The sequence below is a fragment of the Scyliorhinus torazame genome, chromosome 30 (assembly GCF_047496885.1).
Source record: "Scyliorhinus torazame isolate Kashiwa2021f chromosome 30, sScyTor2.1, whole genome shotgun sequence".
NCBI lineage: Eukaryota > Metazoa > Chordata > Chondrichthyes > Carcharhiniformes > Scyliorhinidae > Scyliorhinus > Scyliorhinus torazame.
Window position 1 is genome coordinate 12162679 of NC_092736.1, and position 18171 is coordinate 12180849.

General features: G+C 51.5%; 1 protein-coding gene across 1 annotated transcript in view; it reads right to left on the reverse strand.

Moving 5' to 3' along the window:
• Positions 1 to 352: 352 nt before the first annotated feature.
• The window catches only part of LOC140404383 (sorbitol dehydrogenase-like), a 35439-nt gene continuing 17620 nt past the window's right edge, over positions 353 to 18171 (reverse strand). Inside the window, exons 4-9 of the mRNA XM_072492828.1 lie at positions 17181 to 17340; positions 15141 to 15259; positions 12552 to 12617; positions 7307 to 7485; positions 4052 to 4173; positions 353 to 752 (exon numbers count right to left, since the gene is read on the reverse strand). Of these exons, the coding sequence (XP_072348929.1) occupies positions 455 to 752; positions 4052 to 4173; positions 7307 to 7485; positions 12552 to 12617; positions 15141 to 15259; positions 17181 to 17340 (944 nt within the window). The 3' untranslated portion in view covers positions 353 to 454. The remainder of the gene's footprint in view (positions 753 to 4051; positions 4174 to 7306; positions 7486 to 12551; positions 12618 to 15140; positions 15260 to 17180; positions 17341 to 18171) is intronic.

Consider the following 18171-nt stretch of genomic DNA (forward strand, 5'->3'; position numbering starts at 1 on the left):
TGAGGAGTATCGATAAGGTAGATAGTCAACATCTTTTCCCAAAGGTAGAGGAGTCTAAAACTAGAGGGCAGAGGTTTAAGGTGAGAGGGAAGAGAGACCAGAGGGGAAATTTCTTCACACAGAGAGAGGGTGGTGAGCTTCTGGAACGGGCTGCCAGAGGCAGTGGTAGAGGCGGGTACGATTTTGTCTTTTAAAAAGCAGTGTTACATGGGCAGGGTGGGTATAGAGGGAGATGGGCCAAAAGCGGGCAAGTGGGACTAGCTTAGTGATAGAAACTGGGCAGCATGGAGCAGCTGGGCCGAAGGGCCTGATTCCATGCTATGACTCTAATAAACTCACTGCAACAACCGGCAATCATTCAGTGTGTTTATTACAGACTTGGGGCAGATGTTGAGTGAAAACTCAGTGCGTGAGACAGTTAGGTCTGTGTGCCAACCAAGAGACACAAACAAGCTCAGGAGCGACCGCCACCGATACGCCCGCAGTGTTCCTTCTGGTCTTTCTGCATCTGTTGGCACTGTTGCTGGCACTGTTGCAGCAACTGTTGGCACTGCTGCTGGCACTGTTCGAGTGCATTTGCCTGAGGATCTTCTTTTTTCTCTGGCTCCTCGCACTGCACTATCACCTTGAGCGCTGTACCTTTCTTCACCAGCTCGAATGCTTCAATGGCCTGGTCCAGGGGGAAGCGATGTGTGATCATAGGTTTCACGTCTACCATCTGTGAAGCCAACATGTTAATTGCCGTGGGCCATCTAAAGTAGCAAAAGACAGAAACATAAGGTGAGCGATGTTACCGTTCCTCACAGCCCTCCCAGTACCCTGACAATTGCCACACGCAGGAACCCTTTAAATGCACGCACCAATTCAGTCACATTAAAATGATACATTCACCACATTTACAATCCCACATTAAGGCTGGTTTAACACACTGGGCTAAATCGCTGGCTTTGAAAGCAGACCAAGGCAGGCCAGCAGCACGGTTCAATTCCCGTACCAGCCTCCCCGAACAGGCGCCGGAATGTGGAGACTAGGGGCTTTTCACAGTAACTTCATTGAAGCCTACTTGTGACAATAAGCGATTTTCATTTTCAACTGACCAGAGAGTAGAAATTACTACAACCTTATGTGTCCATGTGATGTTCTCCTGACTGTTATTACAAAGCAGGCATTTACCACTTTCTCTGCAGTTTGGCCTTTCACATCTTTTGTTCTCTCTGGGGACTGCCATTAACACTCTTTCCCCTTGCTTTCTGTGGTTATGACTCATCTTTCATTCTCACTCCGCAGTATAAACATTTCCTACTTTGTCTGTATGGGCTGGTTTAGCACACTGGGCTAAATAGCTGGCTTTGAAAGCAGACCAAGGCAGGCCAGCAGCACGGTTCAATTCCCGTACCAGCCTCCCCGAACAGGCGCCGGAATGTGGCGACTAGGGGCTTTTCACAGTAACTTCATTGAAGCCTACTTGTGACAATAAGCGATTTTCATTTCATTTAACTTTGACAAAGGGTCACCTGGACTCGAAACGTTAGCTCTTTTCTCTCCCTACAGATGCTGCCAGACCTGCTGAGATTTTCCAGCATTTTCTTTTTGGTTTCAGATTCCAGCCTCTGCAGTAATTTGCTTTTATTGGCCACTTTCTATTGAACGGACTGACACCAGCAATGATGAAGCAAAGAAAGTAGAGGGGGGACCAAACAATTGACACCTTTGCACATCAAAGTCTGTAAAAAAAATAATTTTCGCGCTGATACTTCCCAATGGTCGCCCAATCGACTTTTGTAATCAGATGAAGGATTAAATTGTCAACTGATCCAACCAGTCTTGTCCTCCAATCACACAGGTGACTGAGAATGAGATGGAAATCGGACTTGGGGAAGGTTGTTATCTGCACTTGGGGCACAGCCTGGATGAAGGGCAGAAAGGGAATTTGGGAGAGGCCACCGCGTTCAATATTCCCTCGACTTCAATGGGTGTAAAGGCAGACAAACAGGCCCCCCCTCCCCACTCGCCCCACCTCGCCTTATTGTCTTCTCTGTCCTATCTTCTGAGAGATTCTGAGATTGTGTAAGTTTGAATATTATTGCACGACAAGGCCCTATAACAAAGAAAAGTACAGCACAGGAACAGGCCCTTCGGCCCTCCAAGCCTGCGCCGACCATGCTGAATGAAATGAAAAATGAAAATCGCTTATTGCCACAAGTAGGCTACAAATGAAGTTACTGTGACAAGCCCCTAGTTGCCACATTCCAGCGCCTGTTCGGGGAGGCTGGTACGGGAATTGAACCGTGCTGCTGGCCTGCCTTGGTCTCCTTCCAAAGTCAGCGATTTAGCCCAGTGTGCTAAACCAGCCCCTCTAAACTAAAATATTCTACACTTCCGGGGTCCATATCCCTCTATTCCCATCCTATTCATGTATTTGTCAAGATGCCCTTAAACGTCACTATCGTCCCTGCTTCCACCACCTCCTCCGGCAGCGGGTTCCAGGCACCCACTCCCCTCTGTGTAAAAAACTTGCCTCGTACATCTCCTCTAAACCTTGCCCCTTAAACATATGCCCCCTAGTAATTGACTCCTCTAACCTGGGAAAAAGCCTCAGACGATCCACTCTGTCTATGCCCCTCATAATTTTGTAGATCTCTATCGTGTCGCCCCTCAACCTCCGTCATTCCTGTGAGAACAAACCGAGTTTATTCAATCTATCCTCATAGCTAATGCCCTCCATACCAGGCAACATCCTGGTAAATCTCTTCTGCACCCTCTCTAAAGCCTCCACACCCTTCCGGTAGTGTGGTGACCAGAATTGAACACTATACTCCAAGTGTGGTCTAACTAAGGTTCTATACAGCTGCAACATGACTTGCCAATTCTTATACTCAATGCCCCGGCCAATGAAGGCAAGCATGCCGTATGCCTTCTTGATTACCTTCTCCACCTGTGTTGCCCCTTTCTGTGACCTGTGGACCTGTACTCCTAGATCTCTCTGATTGTCAATACTCTTAAGGGTTCTACCATTCACAATTTTGTTTGTTGTCATTCATGGTGATGGGACCCCCCACCATTTTCAAAATGAATCTACGTGGCAACGAGCACTGGCTTGGGATGAGATACTCGCTTCGGGGGTTGTGTCCCGCGAATTTGTGAGAGGCCCCCAAGTTCAATTCCTGGACGAGCCCTTTGATGCTATTCCTTAGGGCGGCACAGTAGCACAGTGGTTACCACTGCTGCTTCACAGCCCCAGGGACGCGGGTTCAATCCTGGCCTTGGGTCACTGTCTGTGCGGAGTCTGCACGTCCTCCCCGTGTCTGCGTGGGTTTCCTCTGGGTGCTCCGGTTTCCTCCCACAGCCCAAAGATGTGCGGGTTAGGTGAATTGGCCACGCCAAATTGCCTTTTATTGCCCAAAGATGTGCAGTTTAAGTGGGGTAACGGGGAGAGCAGGGATGTGGGCCTCGGTAGGGTGCAGATATGATGGGCTGAATGGCCTTCTTCTGCCCTGTAAGGATTCTAAGGTACTTATAAGTCCTGTTGTATCATCCGACTTGAATTCCAGAGTCATATTGGTTGCGTGGTTAAGCGTAGAAAAGATGTTTCTTTCCACTGTCTGTACTCCTCCCTCCTTCAGCTACCATGACCCTAGGCGGGCCTTGGTAATCATGGACTTCCAATGGATTGGTCCATGGTTTTGCCTGTAGAAATACTGCCGTAGTTTGGTGCTGCCTTCTGTAGTCTGGCTGCCCAGGAAACTCTCCCACTCTCACCGTCCACCACTGGAAGGATTTACAGGCCCACCGCCAACCTGTTTGGCCACGCCTTCCACGGCCACTGAGTCCTGCAGTGGGTCTTGAACACGGAGCTTCTGGCCCTGAGGTAAAGGACATTACCCAGGGCACCACAATACCTCCCATGTCTGCACTCTGGGCCATAAATATCAGATAGTGTGGACAAAGAAAGGCGAGACTGTGGAACACACTACCTCAGGAATTGGCTCATGTTTCAGTGGAACCGAGTTGCCTATCGTTGGAAATCCCCAACGTTGCCTTTGCCACTTACGTGTTACAGTATCGGAAAATCCCACGGACGTCCAGCTCTCGGGTTGTGACAGCTATCAGGGGGGCGGTGGTATTCGTGTTACCCAATCCTATCAGAACCAAAACTCCGCCAGACTTGGTAGCCTTTTAAAAAAAGGAGATTAAAAGGAAAAAGTCAAATTTCTTAATTCTGAATGTACCTTCAAGGACGATTAAACATTATCTACCAATTTCCCGCTGATTCTGTGTTAAGAAGTTGAAGTACCAAATAATTTGAATTAGTGCTTTGTTGTACTCATGGGGAGGTGCTGGGGGTTCTGGCAATTCAGAGACCGAGGGTAGTGCACCCAAGTTTGAATCCCACCATGCCAGATGGTGGAATTTGAATTCAATAAAAATCTGGAATAAAAGTCTAATGATGACAGGGCAGCACGGTATCACAGTGGTTAGCACAGTTGTTTCACAGCTCCAGGGTCCCAGGTTCGATTCCCGGCTTGGGTCACTGCCTGTGCGGAGTCTGCTCATCCTCCCCGTGTGTGCGTGGGTTTCCTCCGGATGCTCCGGTTTCCTCCCACAGTCCAAAGGTGTGCAGGTTAGGTGGATTAGCCACGCTAAATTGCCCAGGTTTGGTCGGTTACGGGGAAAAAGGGGATAGGGTGGAGGCGTGGGGCTTAAGTAGGGCTGGTGCAGACTCAATGGGCTGAATGGCCTCTATGACCATGAAACCTTTGGCGATTGTCATAAAAAACCCAACTAACGTCCTTGAGGGAGGGAAATCTGCTGTCCTTACGGTCTGGCCTACATGTGACTCCAGACTCATAATAATAATTTTTATTATTGTCACCAGTAGGTTTACATTAACACTGCAATGAAGTTACTGTGAAAAGCCCCTAGTCGTCACATTCCTGCGCCTGTTCGGGTACACAGAGGGGGAATTTAGAATGTCCCAATTCACCTAACAAGCACTTCTTTTGGAACTTGAGAGAGGAAACCGGAGCGCCCGGAGGAAACCCACGCAGACACGGGGAGAACGTGCAGACTCTGCACAGACAGTGAGACCCAAGCCGGGAATCGAACCTGGGTCTCTTGCGCTGTGAAGCAACAGCGTTAACTGCCATGCTACCGTGTTAAATGCCCTCTGAAATGGCCAAGCAAGACACTCCGTTCAAGGGTAATTAGGAATGGGCAATAAAGGCTCGCCCAGCCAGTGTCACCCAGCATGAGTGAATTTTTAAAAAATCACATGGAAACAAAGCCAAACAAATCCACTCCTCCAACAACACATAATCCTCCTCGATGGGCAAGCAGGTCACCTGACTTTTCTTCCGTTTCCATTCAGACAAATTCTCCTCTTTGTAACTCAATCTAATTAGCTGCTTCCAAAGTGGCAACATAGGCGCATGAGAAACAGGCACAGCGCGAGGCTGCTTGGCTCCCTGAGCCTGATCTACTACCTCAGGCGACACTGTAACGCAATACGTCCCATAATGGGGCTGAATGCTAAACTGGCATAGCTGTCGCCAATGACACGATTGTGTGCCCTCGTTGAATCGGCATGGGCGGAATAACTGATTACGTTATTTAGACCTTTAACCTTCCCCCTTCGCTCAAAATGAGAGGGTGTGTCATGCGCGCACTTCATGTAATAACTACACAAAGGCAAACAAATAAACAAGGGTCTGGATTCTCCAGTCTCCTAGCCGCATGTTCCTCGGTGCCGCTTGCTGGCGGCAGGATTACATCTTTCCGCCTCTTGTCAATCGGATTTCCCATTGACGCCAACCCACGCCGCTGGGAATCCCACGGGCGGAGGTGCACTGCCGGCGGGAAGAGAATGGCCAGAGAATTCCGGCCAAGTATTCGAATTACTCTCCTGCAATCTACTTGGTCAATTGAGAGCAGCTATTTCAGCTCCATGGATCCGCTAGTGCAGTGCTGGGGTCAGTGGAAGATTGGTGCCCTTGAACTAATGATCCGGGTACAAGAGCCAAATTCCACTATCGCAGCTGGAGGATGTGAATTCAGTTAATTAAATTAATCTGGAGAAACAAAAGAGACTAGTGTTAGTAACGGAGATCAATGGGTGGAATTCGTCCCTGCACCCCCCCCCCCCCCCCCCCCCCACGGGTTCTATGGCGTACGGGCAGGCTGGGGGGAGAGATCAGCAGCGGTTTACGCTGGTGTTAAGTTCCCGTGGGATCTTCCGCTGGTGTCCACCATGACGGTGGGAGAATTCCACCAGAGGCGATAAACTGATTTGCGTTCCGCTAACGGGATGCAGATGAAGGCCCGGACCAGAATCTTCCCTCCAAGCCCGATTCTCCGCCATGCCGGCGGCAAAACATGCCGGCCCAGGGCACACTTGGTGTGCAGAAATCAGGGACGATGCGTGCAGCTGCCTCCGGGGTGCGGGATGGAAACCGCCAGCTGTTGTGGATCCTGGGGTACCTGCGGTGGGTGGGCAGAGCACCTACAGGTGGATCCTGCCACCTGTAATATCATCGAGGAGCTCCATCTTCCAGCCTCAGAGTGTTCCTGGAGGCCCATCATGTTTCTTCAACAGGAAGTCAGCGACGTTGGGCTCCTTTTCAATATGGCGGCCAGATATGATGGCTGGGTGTGCGTCATCAGGTCTGCCCCCTTACAGAAGATGGTGCTAAACCCCTCGGTGTATAATTAATGAAACTGGGGCTTCCGTAGTGAGAAATGCTCCCCTACCCGGTCCGCGCCCTGAGACGTAGTCCCAGATCCGGGATTTCCGTCTGATGAACGTCACAGTCTCTGTCATGGTGAGGGGGAGGGGGGCATGGTGTTTGGAGATGGGTGGGGTCTCCGGGCTGCCACACGTCCCCCCCACCCCCCACCCCGCTGGCCTCGGCGATGGAACTCCAGGTGTTCGGTTCCTCCCCGGATGCTTTTCCTCTGCTTCGGGGCAGTCTTGGACCAGGGATTCCCAGGTGTCGGTGGGGATGTGCAATACGTTTGTGGATTTATCAGGCCGCCACCAGAACAATGAGGGGGGAGAGCTTGCAACTTCTCACAGAAACCCAGCCGGTTTCACAAATCCCCTTTGCAAGGGGGAAACTTGCCAACCCTACCCTGAATGCGCTACGTCTGTGTCCAATCCTGCGCATGTTGACCCTCAGATCCGCTTCGAGATGGGCAAAAAATGCAGCCTTCCAAAAACCACGGGCGGAGCTCCATGACTAACTCGTGGTGCAAAAGTAACGGACGGCAAAGCATTTGACCAAACATTCACCACTGCCTCAATACTTACATAGATACCAGACTGGACACACTGCTCCGCCCCTGTGCATTCAATTGTTACGTCTGGCATACCGCAGAGGGCAGTCTTCACTTTCGATGCCATCTCTCGAGGACACGTGTTTTTTTCCATTTTACAAACGCAAGAGGCACCCATGCATTTTGCCATGTCCAAACGTTCTTGCACCATATCTGAAATAGTTTAATGCGCCAAAAAAGACCGCAGAGGGTTAGAGACAAATCTGTAGCAGAAGGTTCAAACTAAATTATCACGGAAATGTTTTGTTATGCTCTTGTCGTAGCATAAAAGCTGCTTCCTTGATGTGCACTCTGACAAAGGAAGGTTCAGACTTGGAGATAGCTTTAACACAGTTATTAAACTATTAACGATTCTCCTTCTTTGGATTCGACTCTCCTGTTAATCCTGCTATAGCTACTCAGACTGACGAACCAGTCTGCTACAATCCACGTGGTGGGTGTGATGTGTTTCAATTAACCCTGTCTGTACTCACTAACTGTCTCCATTGGAAAGAGGAAGATCATGTGCCCTGTGTCCTTATATATGGGTTGGTGTAATGCCCCCCTGTGGTGGTGTCACGTCTGGGTGTGTCGTGGCTGCCCATTGGTCGTGTCCTGTCTTACTGACCTATTGGTTGACTGCCTGTGTGTCATGATGTCTCTGATGCTCCCTCTGGTGTCTAGCTAGGTGTAGTGTGTTCACATTAACCTCTTGTATATTTACAGTGATGCATATCACCACAGGAAACATTTATAATGACCAGTAAAATTCTTCCGCACACTATGAATTCTCCCTGGAGACACTGATTCAGCCAATAAAATTGAATTCATTTTTCCTGATAGTATAAACCACATTAAAATTTTATAATGTAAGGATGGCCAGACAGTAAGAAGTAAAATTCTGCCCATGATACCTAAATATCAAGGAGTTATTTATAAAGCTACCTTTAAATTTAATGAACAGCAGTCGATATTGATTCAGGAAGGGGAGTGGGAGGGAGTTGGCCATCCAACAACTCGAGCCGGCTCTGTAATTCAATAGCATCGCGGTCGATTTGATTGTGGCCTTAAACTGCACTCCCCGGCCTGCGTCAGAATTCTAGGCTCCTCCTTGCGGCCATGGTGGGGGTGGGGATGGAGGCGGGGGGGGGGGGGGGGGGGGGGGGGGATTCGCACGGATGGGACTCCCACCGGGATTCCACTCACCCTGACCTGGAAGCAATTCTGCGGTGGATTGGGCAGGTTCCTCGGATGGGAAGCCCACCCTTGCCCCAGTTAAAGCCCACAAGTGGCCACTTGAAGGCCTTTTCTTTTGTGGCCACAATCTGTAGGCTGGCACCCGGATGCTGGTACATCCCCGCTGGCCTAACTTAGAACCACAGAGTTCCTACAGTGCAGGAGGAGGCCATTGGGCCCGTCAAGTCTGCACCGACCCTCCGAAAGAGCACCACACACAGGCCCACTCTCCCACCCGCCCTATCACCATACCTTCAACTAACCTGCACATCTTTGGACACTAAGGGGCAATTTACCATGGCCAATCCAACTAACCTGCACATCTTTGGACACCAAGAGATAATTTAGCATGCCCAATCCACCTAACCTGCACACCTTCGGACTGTGGGAGGAAACCGGAGCACCCGGAGGAAACCCACGCACACGCGGGGAGAATGTGCAGACTCCGCACAGACAAGGCCAGAATTGAACTCAGGTCCCTGGCGCTGTGAGGCAGCAGTGCTAATCACGGTGCCACCCTTGCCCATCTTGCCTACCTTGTGACACCCACCCTCCCCTCCCCCCGCATGGGCGGTACCGGCCAACCTGAATGGCCGGCAGCTCTCCTAATCGGGACTCCCGTCCAATGGAGGACGGCGGGTCCCGCCTGCTGCCAGTCAACTCTCCTTCGAAAGTAAAATGGCAGGGGGCCTGTCAGGGGCGGGTTGCTGAATCGTTCCAGCCTTGGTGTTGGAACCTGGACTTTGCTGAAAGATTGGAGAGAAATGTCTTTTCAGCCTGGAAAAGCTGCCACCATTCAAACTAAGTCAAAACTGAAGGTCCAAATTGGGAAATTACTTGAAACTATTTGCGGAAAAAGAATCTTTCAAACTCAGCAAATGTAAGGCCGAGACGGTGGGACTCTGATCGCACGTTGGGCGGGCTGCGGGGTAGGGGAGGCGGAATGGGACGTGCATGGTCCGCTTGGTACCACTACCCCCGTCATTTCAGCATGTTGAACCTAGCATTGTCTGGCCAATCAGCCTCCCATTGGAATGCTGGCTAAGGGACATTGGGATAGAGGGCTCTGGGAGGAATCTGGAATCTCGGGCGGGATGTGTGGAGGGAGAGGCCATGAAGTGGAAGTGCGTTCCGACCACCGATTTAAAGAGTCCCTTCCCTCTCCCCAGCTGCTTAGCTGTTTAATCAGGCTGTACATGAAGCTGAACAAATAAAGTAGACAAACATTCAACCACGGCCACCTTCATCAGCAGACTCTACTGCTACACGCGGCCACGGTTACGTTTGCTGACCTTTCCACCCACTCTTGCGTCACCTCATACGCGTTGCGGAGCGGTGCCAACAGTGCGAGTTTAAATCCCGTACGGGCTGGGGTCACCATGAAGGCTCCGCCTTCTCAACCTTGCCCCTTGCCTGAGGTATGGTGATCCTCAGCTTAAATCACCACCAGTCAGCCCCCCTCCTCAAAGGGGAAAGCAGGCTCTGGTCCCCACCCTGGGACTGTGATGACTTTCACTTTCACACCCGGCCCAGCTCGTTCCCAATGTTTTTCCCATGAGACTAGTGGATAATGGAGTGGGAAAATGGAAAATTGCAGCCCACTGGCTTTCTCAACAAGTCCAGGAGCTCGCCAGTCATCTCCCTTCCCAACGGGGCAGGCGAGCTGGCGATTCTGCCGGCTGCTGGCCTTCGTATTTGGCAGAGATTGGCGGGTTGATGTTGGATTGCCAACCTGATGCCATCATGCCACACTTCATGGAAGCGTGAGGGATGAAGCCTTGCCCCGTTTTGCGGGTGCAAGACCCAAACCATCGAATGATAGATACATGGATTGGACTCCCTGGGAGAACAATGGAGTCATAGATCCTGGGGGCATGCACCTGCAATGGTGTGGAAGTTACAAAGCCTCATTTATGGAAATGCCTGAGGTCAATTAGTCATTTTTTAAAAATGCAAATTATACAAAATTTCTTTAGAGGGGCCAATGTCAGTTAGGTTTGAGGGGATAGGAGGATTAGTAGTAAATAAAGCATTTTTGACACTGAATCTGTGAGATAATGCACCATGTCTTACTCTCCTACTCCTAACTTTATAGCAGCGCCCAATCTTTTCAACTTTGTTACCCGCTTGGTTACGCACCATGGTGTCTCTAGTCAAATGTAAAATTTGAGCGTTATATAGAATTCCATCTCTTTGTATCAGTTTGCAGCTGCTGATATTAACAGAGTAACCCTTCCCAAAACTCCCGGCAAAATCAAAATTCAGAACAGGCAAATCCAGGTGGGAATTAAATGCACAGAACTGAGCTGGGCTTTGCAGTCTGAATTTTTTTTAAATGTGTTCGTCGCAGGCTGTGCCAGCATTTATTGCCCATCCCTAACAGCCCTTGAGGGGGCAGTTCAGAGTCACAGGGTCTGGAGTCACATGTTGGGCAGACCAGGTATGGAGGGCAGATTTCCTTCCCTAAAGGACATTAGTGAACCTGGGGCGAGATTCTCCGACCCCCCCGCCGGGTCGGAGAATCGGCGGGGGCTGGCGTGAATCCCGCCCCTGCCGGTTGCCAAAGTCTCCGGCACCGGAGATTCGGCGGGGGCGGGAATCGCGCCGCGCCGGTTGGCCGGCCCCCCCCCGCGCGATTCTCCGGCCCGGATGGGCCGAAGTCCCGCCGCTAAAATGCCTGTCCCGCCGGCGTGGATTAAACCACCTACCTTACCGGCGGGACAAGGCGGCGCGGGTGGGCTCCGGGGTCCTGGGGGAGGGGGGGGGGGTGGCGTTCCACCATGGCGGAGGCGGAGGAGACTCCCTCCACTGCGCATGCGCGGGAATGCCGTCAGCGGCCGCTGACGCTCCCGTGCATGCGCCGCCCGGAGATGTAATTTCCGCGCCAGCTGGCGGGGCACCAAAGGCCTTTTCCGCCAGCTGGCGGGGCGGAAATTCGTCCGGCGCCGACCTAGCCCCTCAAGGTTGGGGGGCTCGGCCCCCAAAGATGCGGAGCATTCCGCACCTTTGGGGCGGCGCAATGCCCGTCTGATTTGCGCCGTTTTGGGCGCCAGTCGGCAGACATCGCGCCGTTTCCGGAGAATTTCGCCCCAGATGTTTTTTTGTAACAATCGATTCATGGTCATCATTAGACTTTTAATCCCAGATGTTTTATAGAGTTTAAATTCCACTACCTGCTGTGGTGGGATTCGAGCTCGGGTCCCTGATCATTAGCCCGGGTCTCTGGATTACTAGCCCAGTGACAATACCACTATGCCACTGCCTCCCCGGTCAAGCCCAAAAGCTTTGGGAGGGACGATCTGCACTCAACCCCGCGGTGTCTTTTTTGGTGGAGGAAGTTCGCCACTGGGGGGCAAGCAGAATCTTCCAGTCTCACCACTGTGGAACCGGCCGGGGCGAGGGGAAGGGTCACAATCGGAGGGGCAGGAAGATCCCGCTGGTGGGATGGGCTGGATAATCCTGCCCTTTGTTTTAAGCACTCATGCCTCAAGTAGACAAGCTGCCCTCTGCAATACTGTATTTACAAAGTCAGCAGTCAGCAGAGCGCCCCCCCCCCCCACAGCACTGTGGATGTACCTACACCACACGGACCTTCAGTTGTTTACGAAGTGGGCTCACCCCCTCCTTCTCAAGGGATGGGCAGCAAATGCTGGTCCATGCGGCCAGCGAAGGCCCCATCTCATGAATGAATAAAAAAAAGCACCACATTCCTTCCCCCCCAAAAAATAACACCATAAGACAAGCCAAAAGCAATGTAGGCCGGAATCCTCCGGCCGTTGGGATTGTCTCTTGCTGCCGGCAGCGCACCCCCGCCTGCCGGTTTCCCGGGCGGGGTGGGGGTACAGGGGCTTCAACGGGAATTCCCATTGACAGGCGGCGGGAAGAGATGATCCCGCCACCAGCGAACGGCGGGCAGCCGAGAAACACGCGTCTGGGAGACCGGGGAATCCCGGCCATAATGTGGCCATCTCAACCATTTTAAATATTACGCAAAATACACTTACCAACAACCACAATTGGGCTGGCTCCCATAGACTTGGCAACAAGCAGATTCATGAGCCCGATTGTCCCTAAGTGAAAGGTTGAAAGTTAGATCAAAAGCAGAGTACTGTGCAGAGCTGCATTATGAACGCAAATGGAGATACCTAACACGTGAACATCAGCTTATTTTTCTGTTTAATAAACATGCCAGGGGGGATTCTCGATTTCTGAGACGGCAATGGAGAATCCGTGGAGTTTTGCGACAGAAAAACGGGCGCCGCACCCAGACCCATTCCATTACCGTTGAGGGGCTCGCACCGGCGCTACGTGGAACACAGTCGATTCTAATGAGAAACGGTGCAGGATTTGCCGGGTCCGTGATCGACACTCAGGAGGCCGGTAAGTTGCAGCCGCACATACACATTACACTCCCCATACACACCATCCCAGCTACCAAGATGGCACTGGCTGTGCTGGAGGGGCCCACACAGCTGATGGGTCGGCTGGGGCCAGAGGGGGGTGCCCTGGGAGGGGTGGGGGGGGGTCACCTATACGACCCATGGCGCCAGGCTCAAAGGGGTGTTATGGGTGTGCGCAGCTGCGTGGCTGCCTGGCCGGCTGCGGCAATGGTGTTCCATGCCCGTCCGCCCCGACCCCACAGCCCACCTCCTGGCCAACTCCCACTACTCTTCTCCTCCCCCCCCACCCCGGCCAGCGGCACAACTGGCAGCAAACTATGGCAATGTTGGACACCTTCCGTACCCCCTCTCTCCCTCAGCTGCCACGATGTCGGTTTCACGATTTTCAAAAGCACAAGTGAGCCGCGCCACGGGGAACCCGGGCCATCGGACGCGGAGGATCGCGGAGGCCCCGGAGAATACCGGGACTGGCCCGCTAATGATATGCAAACGGTGCCTACTGTACGTGCGGAGTGAAACACATTGACTCCATTTTCGAGGTGACGGAGAATGGCGATTTGGCGTCAAATCAGCGCCTGTTGCAGTTTTGGCAACGGAAGCTATTCTCCGCCCAATCGCATTCCCCGATTTCGGCGTCGGCTAACGGAAGATCCCACTTTCCCTTCATTGCTCTCCCACAACACTGAGCATCAGCCAACAGACAAAGAGCAGGTAAACATCGACCTCCGAGACAGCGGGCGTGGCCAGTGCGAGAAGAGCTTTCTCTCACAGTGCGGCAACATCTCCCCACAAAGGTACAAGAGAGAGCAAGAGTAACTGGGTAAGGCCAGGCTATGCCGCCAGCAAAAACAGACAGAAAATCCCCCCCTTTCTGTTTGGCTCTGGGTCACACTGCTGTAACCACACGATCAGAGACCCTCTGCAAATTGGCACAATTAAAATTAACTTCAGAACTCTGGAGGCTGCAGGGCGGTGAAAGTGGCTCACTTCACAGAGATCACTGGAAGCAAGGTTTGTGTATAGCCAGCCCTATTATCCATCTACGTCACAAATATCTACATTGAACTAAATCTGGAGGCAATCTTCAATTAACGAGGAAAGTGTAATCCATGGTATACACCAACGTTTCTCTGCAAACACAGCATCAAATCGAGTTAAGCACACACGCCATTTAGTCCATGCATTGCCTCAGTCACCTTCATCGTTAGTGCGGCCACCAAAAATGGCGTCCGGCAAGGGATGCTGGGAAAAGTGGCCAAGTTCGAGAACAAGCAGGGTACAGTTCAGAATAAACAAAAGTTGCAGCCCGGACTTTGCAAACCGCACAGGAAAAAGACCATCTCCAGGCCATCCCGGGGCAATGGGCTAACATGCAAATTGCTTCTAAGTATCAGACTCAACGACGTCTATTATATGGAAAGGCCGAGGTGCCTCGGACACTAACGGACATGGCCGGTAAGGGCACGTCCCACCATTAAGGTGGCAGACCTTGATTGGACTTTATCGATCAGGGTGATCGAGCCCTGATCGATTGATTGGTAGCCCACCTGGACCCACCAAAAAAGGTGCGAAATCCCCAGGGATAAAAGGTGCTACACAACCCCTCGATCTCTCGCTGTCCAGATGCAGCCAACAATGGTGACCCTTCACACCCGGCCGAAGAGGAAGACCACCCTTGCCACCAGCAGAAGGAAGATAAGAGCCAAGAACGAGGAAGACCACCAACCAGCCATCGAGAAATGCAAGACTGAGGGTGACAGATAAAAGCCTTCACCCGTCCGGTACTTGTCAGTCACTTGATGTTAAGTTAAGGTCTTGTGCGAACTTGCTTTACAGTTTAACTGATGTTGTATGCGTGTGTGATTGATTAACCTTAACAAATTTGTGTCAGTAAATAAACATTGAATTGTTTCATGAAACAGACTTGTAGTCATTTATCCGGGTTAAGACACACTGTGGTTTCGGCACACTACTAGGCCTCCGACCATAGCTATGTTGATTGCTCTCTGAGCTTTTCTGAAATTGGTTTACCGGTGTTTGTTGGTGATTTATTCCAACTTATTTTTTACGGGGGATACCCACCGACGTGCTGTTCCTTCTTGATCTCAACTTAAAACAGCACAAAACAATTTCTCATGAACCCATTTCGTTGCTGACGTCAGGGACGGTTAGTCCACCTGCGCAACCACCTACCTGCCCCAAAAATGAGCACCTTTTGGCCCATGTGGACTCCACCCCTACGACAGGCATGTATCCCAACAGAAAGAGGCTCAATCATCGCTCCTTCCTCGTAGCTCACACACTCAGGAAGCCTAAAAACAAGGAGGCGCCACAACTGTTATAACCTTTTGTTCGACGGGAAGATTTTCACATCGTTCCTTATGTTTTAGCGTGTAAGGATCAGATGGTGACCCACTGAAACAGAATGTCTATAATATTGTCTAAATATGTCTATATAGGGGTTAGCACTGCTGCATCACAGCGTTAGGGACCATGACCATCTAGAAGGACAAGGGCAGATGGTATCTGGGAACCCCACCAGCTGGAGGTTCCCCTCCAAGTCACTCATCACCCTGACTTGGAAATATATCACCGTTCCTTCACTGTCGCTGGGTCAAAATCCTGGAACCCCCTCCCTAACAGCACAGTGGGTGTACCTACGCCTCCAAGACTGCAGCGGCTCAAAAAGGCAGCTCACCACCAGCTTCTGAAGGGCAACTAGGGATGGGCAATAAATGCTGTCTAACCAGCGACGCCCACATCCCATAAAGGAATACAAAATTCAACACGTGGCCCGACCCACTTGCACAATTTACATACTAATAGTCAATTAATGAGAAGGGATGTTTTTTTAATTCATTCACGGGATGTAAATGATTATTCATTTAGGGGAACCTCCTGGTGGTGGTGTTCATAGATATCTGCTGCTCTTCACCTTACTCGTCGCAGGGTTCCTAGCCTTTGACTATTTCTGGTAGCCACAGTATTAATATGGCTAGTCCAGTTCAGTTTCTGATCAATGGTAACCCCCCAGGATTTTGTTTGTGGGGATTCAGCGATGGTAATGCCATTGAATGTCAGGGGGCGATGGTTAGATCCTCTCCTGTAGGAGATGGTCGTTGCCTGGCACTCGTGTGGCATGAATGTAAACTTGCCACTTGTCAGCCCAAGCTGATGTGCCTGCAGAATGGTGGCAGAAAAGAAAACAGAGCCTCGTGAGTGTCTTGCTGGAGCCCGTTGTGCAATGCCATTGGGAATATACATGCGGATCTTTTTTCCTAAGGGACTGAATCCCTACAGTGGGATTCGGCCCATCGAGTCTGCACCGACATTCCGAAAGAGCCCCCCACCTCGTCCCACTCCCCCGCTCTATCTGTGTAACCCCACCTAACCTGCACATCTCGGGACTGTGGGAGGAAACCGGAGCACCCGGTGGAAACCCACGCACACACGGGGAGAACGTGCAGACTTCGCACAGACAGTGAGCCAAGCCGGGAATCGAACCCGGGTCCCTGGCGCTGTGAAGCAACAGTACTGACCACTGTGCTACCATACGCCGGTAGATAAGGTTATTAAGAAGGCATATGAGATACTTGCGTTTATTAACCAGGGCATAGAATATAAGAGCAGGGACATTATGATGGAGCTGTATGAAAAGTTTGTTAGGTCACAATCATAGTAGTGTCCGCCGTTCTGGTCGCAACACTTTCGGAAGGCTGTGATTGCACTGGAGAGGGTGCAGGGGAGATTCACTAGGATGCTGCCTGGACTGGAGCGTCTCAGCTATGAAGAGAGGCTGGTGAGGCTGGGGCTGTTTTCCTTAGAGCAGAGAAGGCTGAGGGAGAACATGGTCGAGGTGTACATAATTATGAGGGGCAGAGTAGACAGAAAGAAAAGTTTCTCCTTGGTGGCAGGGTTAATAACCAGGGGGCATAGATTCAAGGTAAGGGGCAGGAGATTTAGAGGAGATTCAAGGGGAAACCTTTCCACCCAGAGGGCAGTGGGAATCTGGAACTCGCTGTCTGAAAGGGTGGTGGAGGCGGGAACCCTCACATTTAAGAAGCATTTAGGCAAGCACTTGAAATGCAACAGCACACAAGGCTACAGACCAAGTGCGGGAAAATGAAATTAGAATACACAGGCGCTTGATGGCCAGCACGACATGATGGGTCGTGGGGCCTCATTTTGCTGTAAAACTCTATGACCCTCTGCGTCTATGTAAGAGTTACTCACTTGAAACAGTAGCTGGCATTGTGGACGTAGTAACGACAAAGAGTTCCATCGTCAGGAGGAGTAGCACAGAAGAAAATTGTCGGGGATAGATTGTAGCGTCCAATTTTGCTAAATTCGCAGTTCTCTCTCGGGACACCCGGCTCGATAGAAACTCTGTCACCTACGGCAGAATAAAACACTTGAGGTAAAAGAGGGTCACGGGGAAAGTTCAGGACACCGGGTTTAATTGCCCAAGCTCTTTCAAAAAAGAGTTAGAACAAGGACAAGGGGCCGAAGAGCCTCCTCCAGCATCATTCCACGATTTTATGATTCAATACAGCTTAGATTTTACCCACAGAGAATGCCTTAGCTCTAGAGCTCCAGTGAAGAGCATTTTGAGTTCTGCCCCATGCTGCATATTTCACCATTCATCAATGCTCTCAAAGAATGTGCCTGCACGCGAGCACCAAGCTGGCTTTGAGGGTATTTTTTTGTTCCTCTGAATCTAACTTTTAAAATTAACGAAATTCAACTCTAATCCTTCGGAATGAAGAACCTGCAGTTAAATTTTATTAAATTTAGGGGGCGGGATTCTCACGGCGTCGAAGTTCACGACAGCGCGAAACGGCCCCTATCCCGACCGATTCAGGCCCCGACAATGGGCTAGGATCGGGGCCGCGTCATCTACACGCGCCAGGCCTTGTCGCCCGCGTAAAGGCGGCGCCGCATAGATGACACGGCCGGCGTCGCATAACTGGCGTCACCCGCGCTTGCGTGGTTGCCGTCCTCTCTGAGTCCGCCCCGCAAGAAGATGGCGGATGGATCTTGCGGGGCCGCGGAAGCAAGGAGGCCCTCCTTCAGAGAGGACGGTCCGACGATCGGTGGGCACCGATCGTCGGACCATGCCACATTTGAGGTACCCCCGGTGCAGGATCCCCCCCCCCCCCCGGCAGGCCATCCCCCCAGCTTTTCTGCGCTGTTCCCGACGGCAGTAGGAAATTCTCCTACCCGC